The sequence below is a fragment of the Ornithodoros turicata genome, chromosome 4, assembly GCF_037126465.1.
Source record: "Ornithodoros turicata isolate Travis chromosome 4, ASM3712646v1, whole genome shotgun sequence".
In the NCBI taxonomy this organism is placed as follows: Eukaryota; Metazoa; Arthropoda; class Arachnida; order Ixodida; family Argasidae; genus Ornithodoros; species Ornithodoros turicata.
In genome coordinates, this window is record NC_088204.1 from 60,592,762 (window position 1) to 60,615,319 (window position 22,558).

Genomic DNA, 22,558 nt, shown 5'->3' on the forward strand with positions numbered 1-22,558 from the left:
TCACGTTATTTAACCTATCACGAAATGATAAATGGAATCGCAAAAAATATTTTTTCTTCTCATTAATATACTTCAAGAACTGCAACATATTTCCAATATATACACAGTATATACGAGGGGTGTTCCAGAAAAAGACAGAGCTTATGCTCTGCACCTTTATTCGCTGTCCTGCATCAGACTAAACACAGTTGTCCTCAAAGTACTCCCCTGTGCTGCCAATGCACCGTTCCTAGCATTTCTTCCACTGCTGGCATGCTTCGTGGAACACACTTCCTGCTGTGGTGTGTAGATCCCTTGTTGCATTCTCTTGAATTTCCTGTACTGTCTCAAAGTGACATCCTTTCAATGTCGTCTTCAGTTTGGGGAAGAGGAAAAAGTCTGCCGAAGCCAAGTCACGCAATAGGGAGGGTGGGGCACGACTGATACATTGTGTTTGGCCAAATAATTACGGACCAAGAGTGACGAATGTGCCGACGCATTGTCCTGGTGCAGGAGTTCCTTCATGCCATGTTTGTTCCTTCCACAGCATTAGCAAGCAGCTCTGGGTGATTGCAACACCAGTCTCCTTTAAGTCGTCGGTTAACAAGCATGGAACGAAGTTTTGCCTGAGCCGTCGCATTTAAAGACATGGCCCGATGCTGACACCCACTTCATCAGCGACCTTTCTCACCATTAACTGGCAATTTCCGCGACTCACTGCATTAATTTTCAGCACACTTTCATCGCGCGTTGAAGCGGGTAGTCGTCCAGGAAACGGATCTTCAGTGACCGACGTCCTGCCTTCCTGGAAGCGTTTAAACCAATTGTAGCACTATGTTCTGCTCATGCAGTCTTCTCCTTATGATTGGCGAATCAACTGGAGCATCTCTGTAAAGTTCTTGCCACGTATGAAACAGAATTTCACACAAACACGTTACTCTACAAGCTCTTTCAATCCTAAAGAGTCAAAAACGCGACGAAGGACTTCGGGCTGTGTGGAGTTCACAAGCTGTAACTCGACAACAAACGGTCGCAGAGAATTCAAATGAACAGCAGTCCGTTGCATAGGAACACCTGTAGCCGTGCACATTGTGCAAGCGCCCTCTGTATTCCGGAGGACACACCATTTCAGAAGTTCGGTCCCTTTTTTTAACATGCCTCGTATATGCTGGTGGAGTACTACCTGCACAATGTCTGTCTTGAGCAGCCCTCTCCCCCACCCTCCTATTTCAAACTTTCCACATGGTGCTGTATGAAAATATGGTGGATTTGTTAATTCAAACTTGGATACTTCATACTTTTAGATGAATTCAAACAGATTTCAAACTTTTGTTTTCTAAAATCTTGAATTAATAAACTTTGCTAAAATATGTGAGCCAGCTTCTAGGAGCAACAAAATCAGTCTAAATTTATTAGTGGATGGCTTAAATACACTTTATTTCAAAAGCCTTCACTCAATACAATCAAAGTGGCTTAAAAAAAGTATCTATACATGCCTGCTTCGCAACGCGAATGCTAAACAACATATTGTTGCAAACTTCAGTGAGTGTAGTACTATCCTCGTACCACCTAGTGGCACTAGTATCATCCTAAATATTCTACTATCCCTGTTGCCTGTACACGTTCATCAGTCTAGTTAGCGCAGCAAGGATTGCCGCTGCGGACAGGAGCGCAAAAAGGACATCCTCATCACTACCAGCGTTTTTCTTTTTACTTTTATTTGTTTCTATGTTGTCGTTGGCAAAAATGACGCTTATGGTGGTGTTGCTGAAGCTTCAAATGGCAACATCACATTAGCCTAGATCGTCGACGAATTTGTCATCGCTTCTACTAAGTATGCCTACTAACATAAGAGTGTCAAACCGAAATGGGTTTATTTCGGGTTGGGTTAGGTCATAAAGGTTTGGTTCCTGTTTAGCTCCAAGTTCACATTTGTCGGCTCGATTAACTTGCTCAGAGGCTGTAAACCAGTTCGGAACCGGTTCGAGGTTCTAATATGCTACAAAATTATAGGTAGCCGCTAAACATGATACAAGATCTCTAGTTACATTTTTTATGCATTTGTTTCTGTTTTTCGATTAACAGTATCCCCTTTCATCCCTTCCTCAAGCAACATACCATCAATCTAGGCAGACAGACTGCTCAAATCCCCACATCACCCCCCCCACACACAGCAACCCGAACTGAACCGGCATCCCGACCCAGTTACCGAAGTTTTTACATTAGTTCGGTTCTGGTTCAGTTCAGCTCCAAGATGGTGCTAGTAACTACAGTTCACTTCCGGTTCAGTTCCAGCTAAAAATTACGGTTAATTACGGTTTTTGGTTTGGTTTGACGCTCTGACTAACATCATCGACATCCTCACTTGAGGTTCAGAACGACATTTCAGTATTTCCGCTCTTTTTCAGCTCTTGCAACGTCGCTGAGGCGGAGTGTTTGGTTCAGTCATCTGCAAATAGGCTTCACCATCCCTCACGCGCATGCTGTAATTCTGCAGATGCATCACGTTGGTAATTGCTTTCATTTCACAACACAGTATGAAATGTCGGGCATGAGAGCACACTGTTCCACTGTATTTCTGGTGCTCGGAAGACGGTAAGTTCCAAAAACCTGATATGAGTACGTATAATCGAGCCTGTCTTTCGAAGAACGGTGCGAATTATTGGACGCGGAAATGCATTGGTTCTTTGGGGCATTTGACATTGCCGACAGTTTTGTCCGAAAAGTGGGGAAGTCTGAATTTTTTTAGTCCGAATTATCCGTCGTCAACTGTATTTGCAGCTACGCATATAACAAACCACAATCTTGTCTTGCCACAACACATTTCAATGTATTACTAGTATAGTTCAAACAAAACAACTGGGGTCCACTGGAGTTTGAATTGAAAAGAGTCTACTACACATAATTTTATGTTCAAGGGCGCTGTGCACAACAGAAATGAAAACTGTCCGAAGCGCTCAACAACATTTTCATTTACACCTTACCTATTTTCCGTCGCTCGTTTCGGGCACGTATGCGAGCCTTGCGGTTTCGCAAATACCTCCATTCTCGCTGCTGGTAACTGCTGCTTTCTGTGTCCTGTTCTCCTGGATTCTGTGGGAGGAAGAAATATTTTCACCAGGAAAATCTAGAGTGAAAAACATTACAAAATGCTACTACAGTGTTAATCACTCGTGAAAACCTCATGCCCGAGCACAACGTATACCAAAAAGCACACGGAGGGTCACAAGTTCCATTCGTAACTCTAGGTTCAAAAAGGTTCCATATTGGCAGCAAAGGCTCTCAATTTTTCTCTGAGAGGAAGGTTCGAAGAATCAAGATTTTATATTAACTATGTTTCTCAAAGAGTGAGACTTGATCTCTCAGCATGGATGCAGTTATACATTTCAGCCAAGTCTGCTCCCCATGCTTCTGCTCTGGTGCAGCGTGGAGATATTTCTGACACAAAAACACTACCATCACAACAAGTGGCAGGTCAATTAGGAAAGTGATCCATCTGGTATTAAAAATAATTTTTCCACCATTAAGAGCCTTGCGTTTTAGGATTAAAGCTGGTAAAATCTGTTTTACCTCCCAATTTGTATCATAAGCACTTGGGGCAAAACCTGAAAACCAACTTGCCAAAGTAGTTTGTAATAAACTTCTGTGTAATCAGTGACTTGCAGAATTCCACTTGACTGCACACATTTCTAACTGTAAATTAACTACTTTTATAGTGATTTGTAATTCACTTGATATGACTTTGCATGCAATTTTCAGATTTAACCTCAGGTTAAGTGTTTTGTCTATTTTCACCATGTCAACAATCCTTGCTTCTTTGGAAAAGACAAGTTTACAGAGGACAACTCCCTGTGACGTTTTTTTCCAGCCTTAATTAAGGAATTGTTGTGTTTTTACTGAGCACAGGTTTCTAGTCATCATTCTATGTGAGTCATTTCATTTGTTCTTATAGCTACAGTGTACTAGTACTACTTTCATCCTGGAGCAAGAATAAGATCATGCATCAATGGTAACACATATTGCAATGAATGGTGTTCCACATAATTCAATTACTCATCACAGTTAACTGTAACTATAACTGTAATTGAGTTACAACTCCTGGACTGTAATTGGAACTGAGCCATTCCACGCAAAATGATCAAAACATGCCGCTCAACCATCACAGATTTCTTTTATATTTTTTTATTGTGCAGGTAGATTGCTTTGCGGGAAGAGTAGTATCAAAGTTGTTTGTTCAAAAGTTTTCGGACAACGTAGTTGCAATCGTGACTCAATTACTTTTGAAAAGTGATTTTTTACAGGTCTGCCCAAAATGCCATAAAGTGATGTGACTGCATTAGCCTAGCCAAAACAGTATGTTATTAGTCAATAAAACGTCCTTACCTTTAACAATGGTCGAGTGAAGTAGCTAGAACACCAATCAACAAAGCCAGTATGCACCAGTGGAGGCGCAGCCTTCACACTCTGTTGGTCATCCGTGTCATCCTCCGCCACCTTGAAGATAGAGACCAAATACCATATAAGTGGTTAAATTTGCGGGCTCAACAATCGGCGAATTTGTGAAGGTCCAGGATCAGGCAATTATTCGCAGAACCTTAAATTTGCGGTACTGCGCTGCGTCGACCAAGCACCAGGCATCTTAGGGGCCCTTCACCTTAAAGTAGCACAGAAGTCATTTTTAACACCCAGTTTTCTTCCTGTAAAACTGTTAAGTAGGCCAGTAAGATGCACCATGCGAAGTAATTTACACCACAGAGTCATAATTATCGCAGAAGTTGAATTTAAAATACGCCGCAAAAAGCCACCGTGCGCAACGGTGGTGAAGAGCAGTACCAGCCTGTGATCTGCCTGGAACCTCGTGCTGACGCTATAAGGAGAACGCTCACTGATTGGCCTAGAGAAATGTTGTCTGCTACTCCGCTGTCGTCTGCTACTCGGCTGTTCGGGGTTCTGATAAAGCCTTTCTCCTTGCTCGGTAATGCTTCGGCCGCTCCTTCTATCCCCAATTCTCCGGGAGAACTGGCAAAACAGGTTTACGGCGGCAAAGGGACAAGGCGCTGGCCCCACTGACCGGCGAACCAGAACGAGTTCTCCTTATACCGTCATCGGTGACGTGTCATCATACCTCCTCATCCTCGTTATAGCTGGAGTGGCGAGTTAAGGGTGAACGCGCGGAGCTATGTTTATGTGAGTTTTTTTCTGCGAAACAAACTGCACATATCAAAACCTTTCGCGCTATTCCGTATAATGACACACACACTTTTATCATATGTCTTAATCTGAAATTTTTTTGGATGGCCCTCTGTACTCCTTTAAACTTGCAGGAAGGAGTTAAAAAAAAAAAAGGTGTCACAACTAAGTAATAACATGTTGCACTCAGTGCCTTCCTTTTGAGTCTTTTTGACTGAAAGTGCTGCGACTAGGGGGTCCTTACTCGGATGGTACCTGGGACCAGAGTTCGAGGTAACTCGTTACTGTAACTAAGTTCCTTTTTTTGATAAGTTGTAACTTAACTCAGTACTTTTGCGCCGTGGTAACTTTCAGAGGAACTCGTTTCTTTTTCAGGTAACTTTTGCCAAAGTAACTTAAGGTAAGTTCCAAGTTACTTCTAATTCGCTTTTAACGAACGTCCACTTATTTTCTTGCTTTCTCTCTGGTTCTTTCATGACATTATATGCCATAAAATGTGATATTTCATCAATGACATTATAGTATTCAGGAAGGGAGAACCGCTGCCATTGAAATGAAGCTCAACCATTGTGCGTCCATAGGGAATAAGATGCAAAGCGTTCAAATTATTAGACATAAACGAAAACGATCTATGTGTGTTGCACTCCTCCGCAGTCAACTCAAGGCCGAACTCAACCAGGGCTCGAAACCGTTATTTTTTGGGGTTCGGTTCAATTTCCACTTCACGGTTATCGGTTTGGTTCGGGTTCAGTGCAACCAAAATAATGGTTTGAACCGATATCGATCAGTTCGAACCAGTTTACGTGTGTTGTGCTAATCAGTGTACCACATGTGAGAATTAATATCAGGTTCCGGCGATGGCTTGCTCCTTCTTTCTTCCTCCCACTCCCTCGCCTCTGCACTTCATAGGTACAAAGACCATGCAGTTCACAGCAGATAATCTTTTACTGCACCAAAAAGTTCTGGGAAATGGCGTACAGCTAGCATGACATTGAACTCCATTGCAAAAGGCTATTGCCAATTTCTAAAGAAAAAAAAAAAGAGAGAGAGAAGAAAGCGGCCACGTGGTAGATAGGCGTATCCCAGACTCCCACGCGCAGGCCGACACGTTGCCCTCTGTTGAAAAGAGGGCGCTGCTCCTGTGTTTCCTTCCTCGCTGCTCTGGGTCTGGACCACACGCAAACGTCTTTCCCGTAGTCGCTAGAGGTTTGCGTTGCTTGCGGATGTTACTTTGTGAACTATTAAAATTTACATTGCCTTCACACTGCAACGCTGAATGAATGCAAGCAGCTGAGGCAACAATGCAAAGTGTAGCTGTTGTGTAGGTTTACTTTTTTGTTTTTTACACCTCGGGTCACAAAAATGTACAGGGGTGCCGTGAACCTTTTGGAGGTGAGGCTGTAGGAGGTACATGGACTCACCACTTCTTGGTTTATCAACTTGTTCGCTCTACGAATTCGGCAAAATTCCGAGCGATGTAGGGAGCTGGTGCGTGGCAGTCGAGTGGGAAGGTATAGGCGTTTTTACCATCTGGCGAACTGGTTACCACATCATAATTTTTCGGCTCAGTTCTGGTTCGCTCAAGGGGAGAGAAAAGATGTTTGCGGTTCGGGTCGGGTTCGGTTCGACGAAAAATAACGTTTTTTTTGCGGTTTTCGGTTACGGTTCAGTTCCGGTTTCGACCCCTGAACTCGACTGCTCACGTGCGCTGCACCTGGGTAGTGTTATTTTGCGTCCGAAGTAACTTGGAAGTAACTCGTTCTTTTTTTTTTTAAGTAAATCCATAACTGCGAGTTACATTTCAGGCTGAAGAACTTCATTATTAACATAGTTACATTTTTCACACTGTAACTTAACTTGTAACGAGTTCTTTTTGATGGGTAATTTCTCGATCTATGCCTGGGACATTGCTGAATTGCTCTGTCTCCCACCTCTGAAGAACACAATTCAGCAGTTTTTGATGGCTACTTTCTTGTAATCTTCATCGTAAGGTTTACACAAGGATCAAGGATTAGGAAAAGTTTAAGGGATTCACGCATAATGCTCCTAGCATAACCTGATTGCATCTAATCTCCCTTGCTTCACACATCAAGCTTTTTCATACCCAACACCTTATTTAGCAAGGACGCATCTTGGCTGGGGCTGTGATGACAGCCTTTGTGGCATACCTATGGTGCTCGGAAGGCATACTATTGCTCACTTTGGCGCAATGGTATGTGCACTTTTCCTTTAAAAAAAACAAGAAGGAAAAAAGGGAGCCTATGAAGTATCTATGTGGGCACACATACAGGTGAGGAGGTGGAGCAGAGCACAGATACTACAGGGAGGGGAGGGTGGGTGTCGGGATGTCCTGAATCCCCCTCAACTTCTATCATCATATAGTGCTTCAATCAAGTGCTTCACTCTGAACATATGGAAGACAAGCACCAGATAGTGGGTAGGCAAACATGGTGAGCAGCATTTAAGAAGGAAATGGAGCAGATGCTTCAAGCCATGCTGTTGCTTATTAAAGTCATTGTTACAAAACATCCTCAAAATTCCTATATTCTCAAGAGCAGCTTCAAATTCATAAGCCCCTAGACCGTATGATTCTTTTTCTAATGCCTAGTTTTTCTTTCTTGGTGTTTCCAGGGCCTGTGCGAACCTCACATACACATTTTCTTTGATTTTGCAAACCTTCTCTACCAAGAATTATGGCTTGAAGTGACATTCTCAGACAGCTGTGAGGACCTCTATCAGTATCCTCAATTTTACTTTTATCAGTATTGTAGTTGTTGCCCTCGGACTACATGAAAGGTGCTGCCAATTAATCTAGCTTTGGTCACATCACAAGTCTCTGGTGGAACTTACAGAAGCCGGCACGTCTGGGCCTCGGTCGAAGATCTTCCTTGTGCGGATGAAATGTGCCGCATGCTGATACTGCTGCCCTCGCATAGCTGGTGGAAGCGGAGGTCGCACCATGTTGATGTGGTGGTTTGGAGGAGAATCTTCTCTGCACATCATGAAGAGTAAGTATGCCAAGTAAGTAAGTGTGTGCAAATCAAACAAAAGCACCGCAATAACTTCGGTAGCACAGATGGCGTTGCGAAAAGCAATCTCCACGATCCCTGAGACGCATGTGCCAGATATCCGCGCACGAAAGCACTGCTCCGAAAATTACGTGACTTTTTGTTTTCTCGTCATTTTTAGTGCCAAACTAGGGGTGGGCAAATTATTAGGGGTGTGCGAGTCTGAATATTTTAAGTCTAATCGAATATTGAATCGAATGGGGGAAAAATTCCGAATACCGAATCGAATATCGAATATTCATGCAAAATTTACAATATGTGACTTTCGCACTAAAAGTTTCCATTTTGTAGCCCATGGCTTTAGTGTAATTTTTTTGGCATTAACTGTCACAAGAGAGAGATGCAATTCTTCTGTTTAAAGCCCCTGCTCTTTAATTTTACATGAGAGTGCTTCCTGCTTTTCAGGTGAGCCTACACTTACTGGAGTACTGGAATGGTTATCTTCATTTCAAAATTGTATGCCAGGAACGTACGTGCACGTGTATGCACGTTATACGGACGAGGCTGTAATTGTTTCAGACAATCACAGGCCATTTCTGAAACAAACGAATTGGCATCCTGCCTCAGCTTTGCCATGAACACCTTTTAGTTTCTTTGCACTCGCCCTAGGAAGTTGCACTACTGAAACTTTAAGATACCCTTCTTGCTCGTGGACAGCAGTCATTATTCGAGAGTCCTAACTTTTTAAAGGCAACCTCACAGACATCAAGTCAAAGTCCCTCGTCGGCACCGCTAAACTGCATGTGGGAGGGGCGCCACCCCTTCCACAGACGATGTCTACAAAACTAACTTTGGATAACATTATCTTGAACTAAACACCGTCCCGCCTGTGTTGGTCCTGCAGCAAGGGCAATTTCGTCAAGCAGGCTTCACCTCATGCACAGAAACATCAGGTGAAGCCCATTTTCGGGTTGTGTCGTTCATATTCGTGGAATAGTCAAATATTCGAAAAATCGAATATTGGATATTTGATTCGCAAATCGAATAGTTCGAGCGTTTGATATTCGATTCGAATATTCACACACCTCTACAAATTATGCGATGGCACAAAATCGCGAGTAAATACGGTATGTATTGGTAATTTAGCACATCAACAAAGCTCAGAAGATTAATGGCAGAAGCACAAAATTTGTGCAGCGGCAGCATAGCTTTGGTCATTGTGGCATTAACAGTTTCCCACCAAATACTGATTCAATTACTGACCTGTAGCAGTGCAAGGAGCACAAAACATGAAAGTTTACATAGTCACCCCTAGCAACATTGGCGGAGCACAAGACAGGGCCCTGAACATGACGTAAAGTCATTGAGGTCAGTTACTTTTAACGAGAATAGGGCCCTTGTTCTCTTCCTTCAAAACAACCGATTTTCTTTTTCAAGAAACTCACGTGAGATAGCTGACTTTTCCTGAAGGAGATGATGGTTCTGAATGCGAGAAGGAGTTCCGACGGCTCTTTTTTGAATCAAAGCTTGAGAGTGCCTAAAATAAAACATGGATTTTTTCCCACAGAACATTGATTTTGAAGTGATGACTTTGACACATGTTGCAAGTGTCAGTTATGTCTTTGGCAAACAGAATTATATGCTTGCATTGTACCCCTTATGGCTAGTTATCCTGTCACTAAAGCATCCATTTGGGTTTGTTGGTACATTTCTTTGACGATAAGTTTGATAAATTGTACAAAGTAGTGCTCTATGTTGTGTCGTCTGTGTTCGTCTCTTTTAGCGCTCTTATCGTCAAGGAATAGTTACCCTGTAATGCAAGAGCAACCGCATTGTGTGAGGAATTTGTGCATCACTACCTCAGCTAGACAAACGTACAGGGCTCTATTGTTTCCTATAAATTTCTGATATGCTGTAGTAGCCAGCGAATGTGAAAATAAAAAAAAGTCACGCGTTTCGACCACAACCTACTATAGATTATACCGGCCATGTCATAATCGGCAACTCCTATGCAGCAGCCCGTCCACATGATCCGCTACATACTGTCCTGCAAGATCTACATCAAGATTGGACAGTAGAAATTTGAATTCTGAACTGACAAAAATGGACATAAGGCTGTAGCAGACGACAACAACACAACAGTGTTCAGCCTTTGTTCAGCTCCCATCATGACAAATAGAATGATGATGATAATTAATTTACTACTTCAGCAAGAACACGTCTGCCGTGGGGCATGGATTGCTCGTACAAAAATTCTAACATAAGCTGAAGTACTAGGTATTATGTATAGCGATTGATGGAACAATAAACGGGCCGAACAGTAGCGCCCCCACTTGCTTCCAAATAGCAGGGCTAAGGAGAGGTGCAATGACATGCTCGCTGTAGTCTAGTAGGTTGTGGTCTCGTCTTGCGCTTGATTGCACATTTCTCCTGCCATATGTGATCTCCCCATTGGGAACGTATACAAAACTGCCAAAACGCCAGTAATTTCCTCCAACTGCTTACTTTTGCCTTGAAGGCCTGGACTAGAGTTTTTGCCATGGAAGCCACCTGTGGGTGTGGGTCGCTGCCGAGAGACACCAGGGTGCGCCACACCTGGTTGTATATGCAGCCCAGACCGAGAGCACTTCCCCCAAAGGAAGTCCCGACTCCCAATGGACCTCCGAGGCTTGAGATGGAGGTGCTGGAACTGACACGTCGCATTCGCTCAGGCTGAGCAGGAGATGCAGGTGCCACCACAGGTGCTGGCTCAGGAAAGCCCTCCACGACTGTGCCTGACAAAACTGCACCAAGGGCAGTATGTTATTAGGCAGTTTTGTTGCATTTTGATAGCTCTGCATTAAATGTATCATCTGATCAAAGCACCTAAGTGTCTAGAGCAAGCGGAGCTGCAAATATAGGCAACTGCCGTTGTTTTTCAACTTCTGGACTTCTATCAGATACCGGCTGCATACCTTCATATGCCTTACCTGTTATGAGTTGCAAAAGAACATATAGAGTGTTTCAAGTGATAAAAAATTTTAACTGGCGACGTACTTGCCAGAGGATTGTGGGACTTTCGACGATCGCCTTCTGGAAACTCTTGCCGCCATTTAGGAAGGCTTGGGACTATTTTTAATTGAGGTAAATTCTTTTTTTTTTCTATTGAACTGTGAAAATTGCCAAGCCAACCTAACTTTTTTCTTATTTACAGAAATATGAAGTCCTCCGCGGATAACCGCAGACCCAACAAAAACTATGCACAATATAGCAACATCAATAGTTGAAAAAAAAAAAAGAAGTAGAGGTGCTGCTTTAGCCCAGTCTGCTTAATTGTTGCAAGAAAAGCGCACACGAAAGTTGCGGCGATATGAAGAAGTATCCCCACCTTCTCTTGTTTTGCTGATTTCAGCGCTCTGACCTTACTTCCGCGGACAGCACTTGTATCAGAAGTAGCTTCCCGGATAAATCCCTTTTTTGTTTGTGACTGGCAAATGTGAATGAAACAGGGATCTATATCGTGAGTTCTTTGTGATAAGGCTGTCCTCACCAGCATTAAAGGTTGAAGCGGGGGAAAGAAAGGTAAAATAAGAGGCGGGGACACTCCCTCCTATTGCCGCACCTTTCACGCTTTTTTTTGTGACAGTCAAGCAGGTGGGGCTAAAGCAGCACTTTTACAAACTTTTAAAGACTATTTCTGTTGCTATACTGTGCACAGCTTTTGTTGGGTCTGCAGTTATCCGTGGAAGACTCCATGTTTCTGTAAAAAAAAAAGTGAGGTTGGCTTGGCAATTTTTAAAGTTTGATTGAAAAAATAAATTTTCCTCAATTAAAAATTGTCCAAAGCCTTCCTACATGGTGGCAAAAGCTTACAGAAGGCAATTGCCGAAAGTCCCACAATTGACAGGCAAGTATGTCACCAGTTAGAATTTTTTATCACTTTAGGTGTGTTAAATTGTCTTTTTTTAGGTGATACAGATTTCTCATTAAAAAACTATCAGGGCTATGGACATGCTGTTTTCACTTCTATCATCTCTGGACCGGCAGACGTTCTTGGCTATACGTTGCTCGTTTGTCAAATGACCAATTACCTAAAAATCGCTAATTAACTTTCTAATTATAAAAGCTACGAAGTTGTCCCAATGAGAACATCTGTTCCTTTTGGTGACATGATATCATCGCCGTTTTCAGAACAAAAATCCGTTCGGTAGCAAAAATCGTCCACAAAAAATTCGTGAAGGAACACCTTTTTTGTCTTCTTTATTTTGTTTATTGAGCATCTTCGGAGACGCGTCTTTCCTTCACCCCCAATGTGAGATGGTGAAGGAGCCTCATGCGTCGAAGATGCCGCCACAGTGCCACCTCATGCGTCGAAGATGAGCATTAACTTGCGGAAACAAAACAAAAACACATGTATCGGGTGACGCTATCGGAACTGCCCTTATCTTGTGTTGCATTTTCTGTTCATCTTTTTCCAGGACGCAACAGGCGACAGTGCGCTGTTTCATCCTCTCACATTGGGGGCAAAGGAAAGACGGGTCTCCAAAGATGCGCAATGAACAAAATAAAGAAAACATGGTGTTCCTTCACAAATTTTTTGCGGACGACCTACCGAATGGATTTTTGTTCTGAAAACGGCTACAATATCAGGTCACCGAAAGGGACAGATGGGACAACTTCGTAGCTTTTATAATTAAAAAGTTCATTAACGATTTTTAGGTAATTAGTCATTTGACGGTCGAGCAACATGTGGCCAAGAACGTCCGCCGGCCCAGAGATGAAGGAAGTGAAAACAGCACGTCTATAGCCCTTATAGTTTTTTATGAAAAATATGTATCGCCTAAAAAAAGACACCCGGTACATTATGTTGTCTGTAATATGGGACTGAAAATCTAAGTTCCTACTCTCTCTTACTTATTGTTACTGAATAGTTAGGGGCTAATTCCAGCAAATTTCGACCAAGCAAGGAACCTCACCATCTCCAATTTTTTCTTTAAATATATTCTTCAGGGGATGGGAAATGTTGAAAAATGCACCTATATTTAAGCCCCAACCTTCAGCCATTTTCGAGGGAGAGGGGGAGAAAGAAACTGGTCGAAATGGGACCCAGTCATTTCGGGCTACTTTGAGGGCTTCTCAATTGAGAACTATGCGGTTCTAAGAGCCACAATTTTTTTCACCTGCTCACTATTACATGAACAACACACTGTTTTCTTCCTACCCATTTGTAACTGAAACTTTTTTCGTAAAGATATGGCAAAGTCGCTAGAAAACGCAAAAATTGCCGTTTTTCAGAGCCCTTCTGTACTGACGCCTTTTATCGAAGAATAATGAAACCTACACTATTTGTTTCGTCATTCTATGCCCTATCTGTTGATACCATTTTCATTGTTCTAGAGTTAATCTGCTAGAAGCGGAATGTAACAATCACACAGGTGGTATCACGATTTAGCTGTATTGTGGCTGGCGCTCGCAAAAAATGGCCATCAAAAAGTTGCCGCGATTTTTTTATATGTTGCGCAGAAACCCTTTCCTAACACACAGAAAAAAAAATAGAGATTCGTATTTGATTTTCGGTGATGCCACGACTTTTAAAACTGACAGTGTGCACGCGTGCTGCCCCTAGGCAGTACTCTCCTGCAGCTGGTCGGCGTTACGGTCTCCAAGGGTGGACGCGATTCAGAGAAATCAAGTTAAAAACATGGTTATGGCTAAGTAATGCACTTTTAATTTGTATAACTCTGAAAAACACACAATGAGAACGCTAGTTTACAATGGTGGGATATCTGCTTGAGACTACTTCTACTTTACACTGTTGGGAGCCTCACTTTCCTTTTCCCACACGTAATGCGAATGAAAGCCAAGCACTAGACGTACATTCTTCCACCCATCTTCTTTTTGTTGCCTGAAGGTTTTCACATCTTCTGAGGGAAGGTGCAATAAAGTCATGTTTTTGACATGCCTTGACATGGCGGTAGTGAACTCACACGCGTTTCGTATTACTTCCGTTGCTGGAGAGCGCAAGTTAAAAATTGTTGTGGCATGTTTGTCAACACCTCCGACTCCGTCACAGGCGTTCTTTCCATGACCTGGAGTTGAGAAAAGCCACCTCTTTACAGTTGTGTTGCGTCCGAGCTCATAGTGCTGAAATCTGTTTTTGAAATGCGCACTGGCCCCATCAGAGACGTACAGTCGCCGACCGTTAATTCGGACCCTAAAAATTCAGACTTTCCAATAGTTCAGACAAAATCTTGGACTTTTAGCCCCCATAGAACCAATGCATTTCAGCTTCCAATAATTCGGACAGTTTTCGGGGCCACAGCTCGATAATTCAGACGGATTTTGGCCGACTTTCCCTACTTTTTGTGAAAATGCACGCTCCTAAATTCAAAATCGGAACCTTGAGCTTCCGGCTCCCGCTCGCTGCCAGGAGTTAATGTGATCGACGTTGCAGTTTAGACACGCACTTCGGATGCGACAATCGAAACTGTGGAAATGTCGTCGTCTCTGTCAACTGACAGTGATGACAATGCGATCAGTGGCATTTTGGATATCAGCGACGTGGATGGCACGCCGCTGGAGACTCGGGGGAACGTGGAACCGCTTGGACGAGTTTATTCCGACAGTGTGACATTATCAGAAATGCAGCGTGACGTTCTGTCTCGTGCGCGCGCTGCTCCATATGTTCTTCGATCTTGAGAAGAGAAAGCAATGGTGCTGCGCTGTCGTGCCGGGTGTCGTCGGACACAACAGCATGACATCGAGTTGAAGTTGACGTAGTAGCCACACATGTGAATATCGAAACTTGAGTTTTGTGCCAGTGGTAGCTCTGGACTTCCTCGGGCAGGATAACTGTCCAATTCTCTGAACAGTCGAAATGACATACAACGTGTCCTGGCTTTACAGAACACCTCTCCTTTCGGATCGATTCTTTCTGGACCTTCCTGATGTGCTCATGGCTATTATGGGAGCTAACCCACTGTCTAATTACTTCAATGAAGTCGCGCGCAGGTAATGTCTTCCTCAGCAGGCCTCTGTCCTCTCATATTGCAAAATCAATTTCTTGGTCATCTTGGGTGCCCAGACTTTCTTCAGTAAGTGCTTCTGGACCTGGACACTATTCGCTATCCCCAGAAAGACATTCTTCGGAGTTTCCATCACAGATGCACATGCTGATGATACTTTGCGTTGATATACCCGCTTCAGAATTCCTGATGGCAGCTGTCGTGGTAAGCTCAAAGTTTGCACAGTACGTGCATAGGCATTCCTCTCTGCATGGGCTAATACTAACCTACTTGGGGCAAATGGAGTAAAATTTGCTCAAGCTAAGCCTTATGTCTGGATACTTGTTCCTAAATTTTCCGTAGGCTTCGTGGATTGAACAAGTTATGTACCTCTTAGCTTTTGTGAGTTTCCGGCCTCCCTCTTTAACGTGCACGACATCTCTTGATCTTGGGCTCTGAACTGTGCAGTCCAGCTCAGCCACCGTATAAATGCTCGTTGCTGCCGCCAAATCATCTTCCTTCAGAGCACTGTGCTCGTACGGGTCAGGTAATGCCCACACATCTTTTTCCGCGACCAACTTCTGTGACTTCTTAATCATGTACGGAGTTGCCTCAGGAACGATTGCTTAGATGTCGCGCTCTGACATCGATGCAGGAAGAAGCGTAAGAATTTGGCATCGCTGTTGCAATGATTTACTTGCTCGGTAGGACATCCTTATATTTCCCAACAAATCTGGGCACAGCTGGCAGTTGGTATTCGATGTACCGGGAAGGGAAACGCCGAACGCTGCTTCAATCTATCGACGTGCCTTGACACGTAGAGCTTGGGAAATTTCTGAGTGCTTTCTTTTCACGTACGATGTGGAGGTATTCTTGCGCTTTCTCACTGGTGTCGCGTCGATGGCTTGCGACGTCATTAATCGATCGATCTCATCAATCGCTTCGTCTTGTGCTGGTTCTCTTTCGTGCTGGTGTTGGATGACGTGGACGTTGAAGGTTGTTGTCATTCACATAACCTCCAGGAGCTCACAAAGCGCTTTCGGCACAGCGTATATGATTCCCGGATATCACCTGCACGTTTGGCACCAAGTACAGATTTCAGGGCGTCAACACCAATGCAAGTCACGCACTGAAAGTGCTTAGTACGGCTTTTTTTCTTCTTGTGCTTGTGCAAGTAGCCTGCACAGTAGACCCGTTTACTGCTGTATGCAGAACTCATGTCTCATGCGGAAACGTCAGGAGTACAAGGCGAGTCTGAAACAGCCGAGGTCCAACAGCCGCGGGAAAAACTTGGGTGGTGACAATTTAAGCGCCGGCATTCACACAGGTCAACCGCTTGATACAGCCTTGACCAATTTTGGCGACGACCGATGTCTGTCAATATCCTCCGTCAAGGCCAGCTTTAGCTTGGTGCCTTTGAACACAAAAGTAGCGGCTCTTGGAAGCCACCACAATGAGGCATCATCACCAGCTGGCCCAAAAGGTTGGCCTGTGAGAAAGCTTTAGACATAAGGTTTCCCACGGTCTTGAGGAAACACGAACTCTGATGATATGTATTGATGGTGTCAGCGGCTCGGATATGAGCCATAACCTTGATTTCTTGATTTCTCGGAATCGCGTCCGCCCTTGGTAACGGTAATGCCGACCAGCTGCGGGAGAGTACTGCCAAGGGGCAGCGCACATCAACAGATAGGGCATGGAATGACGAAACAAACGGCAGGTTTCATTATTCTCTGATAAACGGCGTCAGTACAGAAAGGCTCTGAAAAACGGCAATTTTTGCGTTTTCTTGCGACTTTGCCATATCTTTACGAAAAAAGTTTCAGTTACAAATGGGTAGGAAGAAGACAGTGTGTTGTTCATGTAGTAGTGAGCAGGCGAAAAAAATTGTGGCTCTTAGAACCGTATAGTTCTCAACTGAGAGGCCTTCAAAGAAGGCCGAAATGACTGGGTCCTATTTCGACCAGTTTCTTTCTCCCCTTCTCCCTCGAAAATGGCTGAAGGTTGGGGCTTAAATATAGGCGTTTTTCATCATTTTTTCATCATCATCATTTCATCATTTCCCGTCCCCTGAAGAATATATTTTTTTCAAAAAAATTGGAGATGGTCAGGTTCCTTGCTTGGTCGAAATTCACTGGAATTAGCCAAGTACAATTCTCGGCAATTCCCTCAAAAGAAATTTCAAAACAGAGAACAACATAAAATTTAGCAAAAATGTGTAGAAAATGACTTTTTCGTTAGTTGGATCGTTACGTCATAGGAGGAAATAAAGCCGGGAGCAAAATACAATTTGAAATAAGAGCTCCATTATGTAAAGGCGTGAGTGTGGGCACACACACGGACAACACAAATGTGTAGGTCCCTCTGTGTGCCCAGACTCAGGCTTTTACATAATGGAGGTCTTCCACCAGCTTGCCTGCATGTACACCATTTTGTCAGTTGAAATAAGAGATCCCCTTAAATATATGTTCCAACAAACTGGAGTGCTATCTAGTGTTAATATAGTGTGTTTTTGCACTTTGTGTTTCTCGAAAAATGTGCTTTTATTTGAGAAGCTGTAAAATTGGGCAATGTTGAGTGGAAAAGCATATATTCGTGTGGAAAATAAAATAAGACGCACTTCTCACATTTCAGACAGGACTGCCGGGTGGCTGTGCTGAATCCACAGTGCTTAACGTTTTCCATTGCCTGCAATGGTTCCTGAATTTGCAAGTTTGTTTTCAGGGTTTTTTGGGTGTGACTCTAAGTTAGGACGATGCAAATCGGGGTTAAAACAGCTCCTGCCTGGAGTCGTAGTGCAGAAAAGCGTGTGCCACTTGACGCAGAGCTTGGCCATCGCACCTTTGACCCACATTCTACACTGGTTTGGATGCTTTCTTTTCTTTGGAGCGGATCACTTTGTGCTCTAGCAATGGGTTGTTACAGAGTGGTTGTTACAGATTTACAGGCGACTGAGCGATGGCGTCTTAACTGGAAAAACGTAAAGCTCAACAGCCTGGATGTCAAGGTCGCAATCATTGACGAACATCATTGTAGAACGACGGGCGATGTCCATCAACGAGAAGTAGGGCCTTTCTCAGTCGACAGTTTCATCGATTCTAAAGACTGAAGAGTGGCTGTGAACGTCTGGCAGGTGCAAGTGCGAAACACAAGTGAATCCAGCTGCGTGCACGTTTGAGCAGCGTGTCATGGACCGAATGATTTTCAACATCAACAACAGCACGGGGAAGATGAAGCAGCTGGTTCCCCGATAGTGACACTACTGATAGCTGTACAGTTTTTGTACGCGTCGTAGTATGAGGTGTGCCAGACGACTGTCATGAATTCGCTCCTGAAAGCATGTTTCGTTCTCCCGGTGCCAAAGGATAATAATGCATCCGATCTCGATGCAGTGATAGAAATAGCCCTTGGATTCGAACTCGGCATATGATGAGACATTGTTTGAGGAATACTTGAGAGAAACAGCCACATGCTACTGGTGACGCCATTGGGTCTGTTGACCTCGCCTTTGGAGCGTTCAAAACGCGAGTATGAGACACCTGGAGTGGCCACTAAAACATGGAAAAGCAATTTTGGAGCACTACACAGTTCACTGATGCCGCTTCCTGTTGTCTCCTCATTCGGCTTGCACAGACGGAGGACAGGTTCATTTTGTTTGAACCTATAGCAACGTTGGAAGAGACAATGGCGGTTGTGAAGAGTTTTCCTTGCAACGGCGAATGAAACGAAAAAGATGGAAATTTGTAACAGACACCATAGGAGCTGTTTCTTGCGAAGATGCTTGCATGGCGTGAAGGTGTCTGCATGAAAGCACCGAATTTCCCACAAATATCCATGTTGAAATTGTCCATTCGTAAAAAAATCACGATAAAAGTTCTAAAAATATTAGTTTACTGAAATCCGAGCACTGGTCCGTATTTTGCTTCAGAGTCCACACTTAGAAGGTCGTCCTGTCTCCACTCAACAGGAAATACGTAACAGAAAATGTCAAGCACCCAGGTGCTTGTCGTTTGCTTCCATGCACCTAAATATAAAGGGAGCGCGAAAAGCGGTTCGGAGTTTCACACTCCCGGGCGACCGAGTGGCGTTTATGTCGCTTTAAGTGAGTGGAGTCTGAAACACTCGTGGCCCAGGGCACCTTCTTGAAAAACGGCTGTTGTTTTCGAGGTTCATATGGGCGAAATTGCTTAATGCCAGATCTCATGAAGGTGAGGAGATTTTTCCACCCATCAAACATGCTGCCACATTTAGCGAAATCTATGTTTCCTTTACGGAACACGGCCTCTCTGCACAGTACATTACGCAGGATGCACTTGAGCACGATGATGTGTAGCTCAGCAACTACCAGAAGCAGTCAAAACTAAAAGACATTTTCAAATGTGTAAGACACTGGTTTCCCCAGCCTTCGCTGTAGTGTCTCTCTCTCACATTGCTCACGGGATACTGTGAGAGTTCGGTAGCAGGGCGCTGACACAAGCCAGCCCTCCTACAGCGATATCCCTCATATAATGATTACGTCAATTCGCGATAACCCCTCAACATTGCTATGCATGGTTGTTACTGTTACTGTTACTCCGCTACATATACAGTGTGATACTGGAGAAGGGTCACTGACTCTGTCAAACTGCTCTCCTTCTACACAATGGCTGTGATATGACACAGTGCATATCTTGTCCTGAACACATTTCTCTCACGCATGTTAAGCAGCATCTTTGGGCCTACTGTGCCGCTGTGGCAGCAGCCATACAGTGGGTATTGCAAGCGATCCTTGCCAAGCATGAAAAATGGTGGGCTGGTACTTACGCAAGGAACCAATATGTGACTTCCCTTTCAGGCAGAAAAGAAGAAATGTTCAAATAAGTTGCTCAACCCTGAATAACAGACACACACAAAACTGCTCTACATTCAATTCAGAGAAGTAATCCTATGAAACAGCCTGTATGCTTACAAGCCTCTTCACTAACCTTATGAAAGAAAGACGTCAACAATTAGCCAATAGTCTACCCCTTTCTAGCAGTGTTTCTATCAATCATACAAAAAGTTCCAAAGACATGCCCCTTGGGCTGCATGACATGCATGCATTACAGGCACTTACTATTGGTTGGAATTGGCAGCAACCTGTTGAGGCGTTCCCTCGAAGCCACTCTCTTCATCGGGGAAAGGGTCAAGTCTGCAGGCAACAGTGCACAATATTCAGTATTGGCAAGAAGAATTTGAAGCAGAAGTGAGAAGCTCCTTGCAAGGCACACCAAAATACAAAAACAAGATCAAAACGCAATTTCTAACCACAAGCATCTGCATCTCATATGGACTATTGTCCACAGCACCAATGATGGAGTGAAATGCAATTTTCTTTAAAGCTAATACTGTATATACAACAAGAATGCTTTCTTATGTTACCTTAGAGCCCTGGACCGGCAATCCAGAAGATGTGTGTTCGACTCCTACAGCTGGCTAACCTTCTCAGTGACTTTCATCTTTCAAAGAATGCTTTCTCTTCAATTATTCTGAAGATTCTATGTGTAGGCATAAGTTACCGTATTTACTTGGATAATTTACACGATCACATAATTCGGCAAGAAAAATTCAAGGAAAGAAAAAAATCGCATAATTTGCACGCCCGCAGTTATCTGGTATCCGGCGCCACACCTCTCAGTGACTGTAGCACTTGGTTGCCGCTTACCACGTGGTCTTCGCCACGCCCCATGTGTGTTCCAAACCGGTTCAAGATGAACTAAACCGGTTCCAAACCAGTTCAAGATGAATTAAACCGGTTCCAAACCAGTTCAAGATGAGCTAAACCGGTTCCAAACCGGTTCATACCACAAGGTATATGTATGTCCAAAAATAAACGGCAGGAAAATTCCGAAAGCTATATTTCTCTTCGCATGTCCTAGCTGGCCGCAAAGCTGTGACAAAAACGCTTATTCACAGGAAAACGGTACTATAGAGCGCGGTTGTCTGACATTGTCTCCATCGATGCGGGCGTCCAGTTATACGTTTCCGCTTGTATTGGAGACTCGGGTTGCAAAACATGTCGCATGAACCTGTCACTTTTGGAACAGGTTCCAGCACGTAAGGTAGGTAAGATGAAAACTGTTCAGTCTCAAACTCTGGATGCTCTGAAACCGGTTTTGAAACGGCAACCAAAATTTTCTAAATCGGTTCGCTTCCAGTTCAGCTCCAAAATGGCGGCAGCCTTCTTGGTTCGGTTCCAGTTCACCGGCAAAAAATAGCGGTTCTTTCCAGTTTGGTTTGATGCTCTGCACATGACTATAATTTACTGATATATACTAAAATTTGGGAGTATCACATAGCGTCTGTGTTCCCACACACTTTTCTGGCTCTTTGGGAAGAAAATGTGTGTAAATTGTGCGAGTAAATATGGTACTATTACACTGGAGCTTTCCCTGCTCACTGTTTTCCTCGCAAGGTCGCAGAAAAAACACATTTCCGTTCAGAATCAAAAGTCCCGGAGTGCCTAGTGAGTGCAAAGTTGGTTCTTCTTGGGTTTGTAAAGTTCTACGTGTATGTGAACCTGCTCAAATTAGATTAATCCTGCAGATGATTTACATGGCCACCTGTACAGAAGCACTACCTCGCAAAGCTCACACTACATACGCATCACACACCGTTTGCAAACTTTTCATTTTTGCATATACCCAAAAACATACTGACTGAAGTTACCAGCAACCTTAATACACAACATCCACATTCAAAACATAGCTGGGAGAGCAAAGTTCAGGCATCTGTACAGTATCATGACAGAAAAAAGAAAGAAAGCCAAAGATAACTAATAACCACTTGATTTGCTTGTCACGGCCTCAGTCATTTCTAAGGTGTTCCTAATAGAAGTTCTAAAGTTTGGTTCCTAAAGATAGCAACTATTGTGAAAGCTTATATAAACTGCCGACTTTAACTCAGCAGTGACGGTTAGCACCAAAATGGGAAATGAGGGGGGGGGGGGAAGCAAGCTCTAATACAACTTACCCGGTGGATTCAGGAAATGCTTTGGAGCTGGCTGAGCCACTTCTGCCTTTGTAGATTCTTCCTCAAAATACTGATATGCTACAGCTATGAACTGGTTCTCAAACACGAACAGCAACCACTGGAGTGACACGACCAGTTCCTGGGATAAAGAAAGGACACATTTTTTGTTTGCTGGAGTCCCAGTTCATCTAGGTGCCCACTTGGATGGTGTAGTGAGGGGATGTCATGTCGAAGGAAAATTTGACCACAAAAAATGCAGGGAGTCAGGGAACACATCCACTACGTAAAATATGTTCCTCTTGTGCACTTGCGTGCACCATGGGTGCTGTCGCAATGAATGTTATCGCAAATTCTATTCCTGATCTGTTTGTGTGTGTAACACGTGGCAACCTTTGTTTGTCTTCAGTG

The 22,558-nt window shown here is 43.7% G+C and overlaps 1 protein-coding gene across 1 annotated transcript in view; it reads right to left on the reverse strand.

The window, feature by feature from the left end:
- Nucleotides 1-22,558, reverse strand: part of LOC135391643 (regulatory-associated protein of mTOR-like) — a 68,854-nt gene that overhangs the window by 18,131 nt on the left and 28,165 nt on the right. Inside the window, exons 14-20 of the mRNA XM_064621969.1 lie at nucleotides 22,151-22,289; nucleotides 20,256-20,330; nucleotides 10,683-10,960; nucleotides 9,623-9,714; nucleotides 8,020-8,161; nucleotides 4,363-4,473; nucleotides 2,964-3,072 (exon numbers count right to left, since the gene is read on the reverse strand). Of these exons, the coding sequence (XP_064478039.1) occupies nucleotides 2,964-3,072; nucleotides 4,363-4,473; nucleotides 8,020-8,161; nucleotides 9,623-9,714; nucleotides 10,683-10,960; nucleotides 20,256-20,330; nucleotides 22,151-22,289 (946 nt within the window). The remainder of the gene's footprint in view (nucleotides 1-2,963; nucleotides 3,073-4,362; nucleotides 4,474-8,019; nucleotides 8,162-9,622; nucleotides 9,715-10,682; nucleotides 10,961-20,255; nucleotides 20,331-22,150; nucleotides 22,290-22,558) is intronic.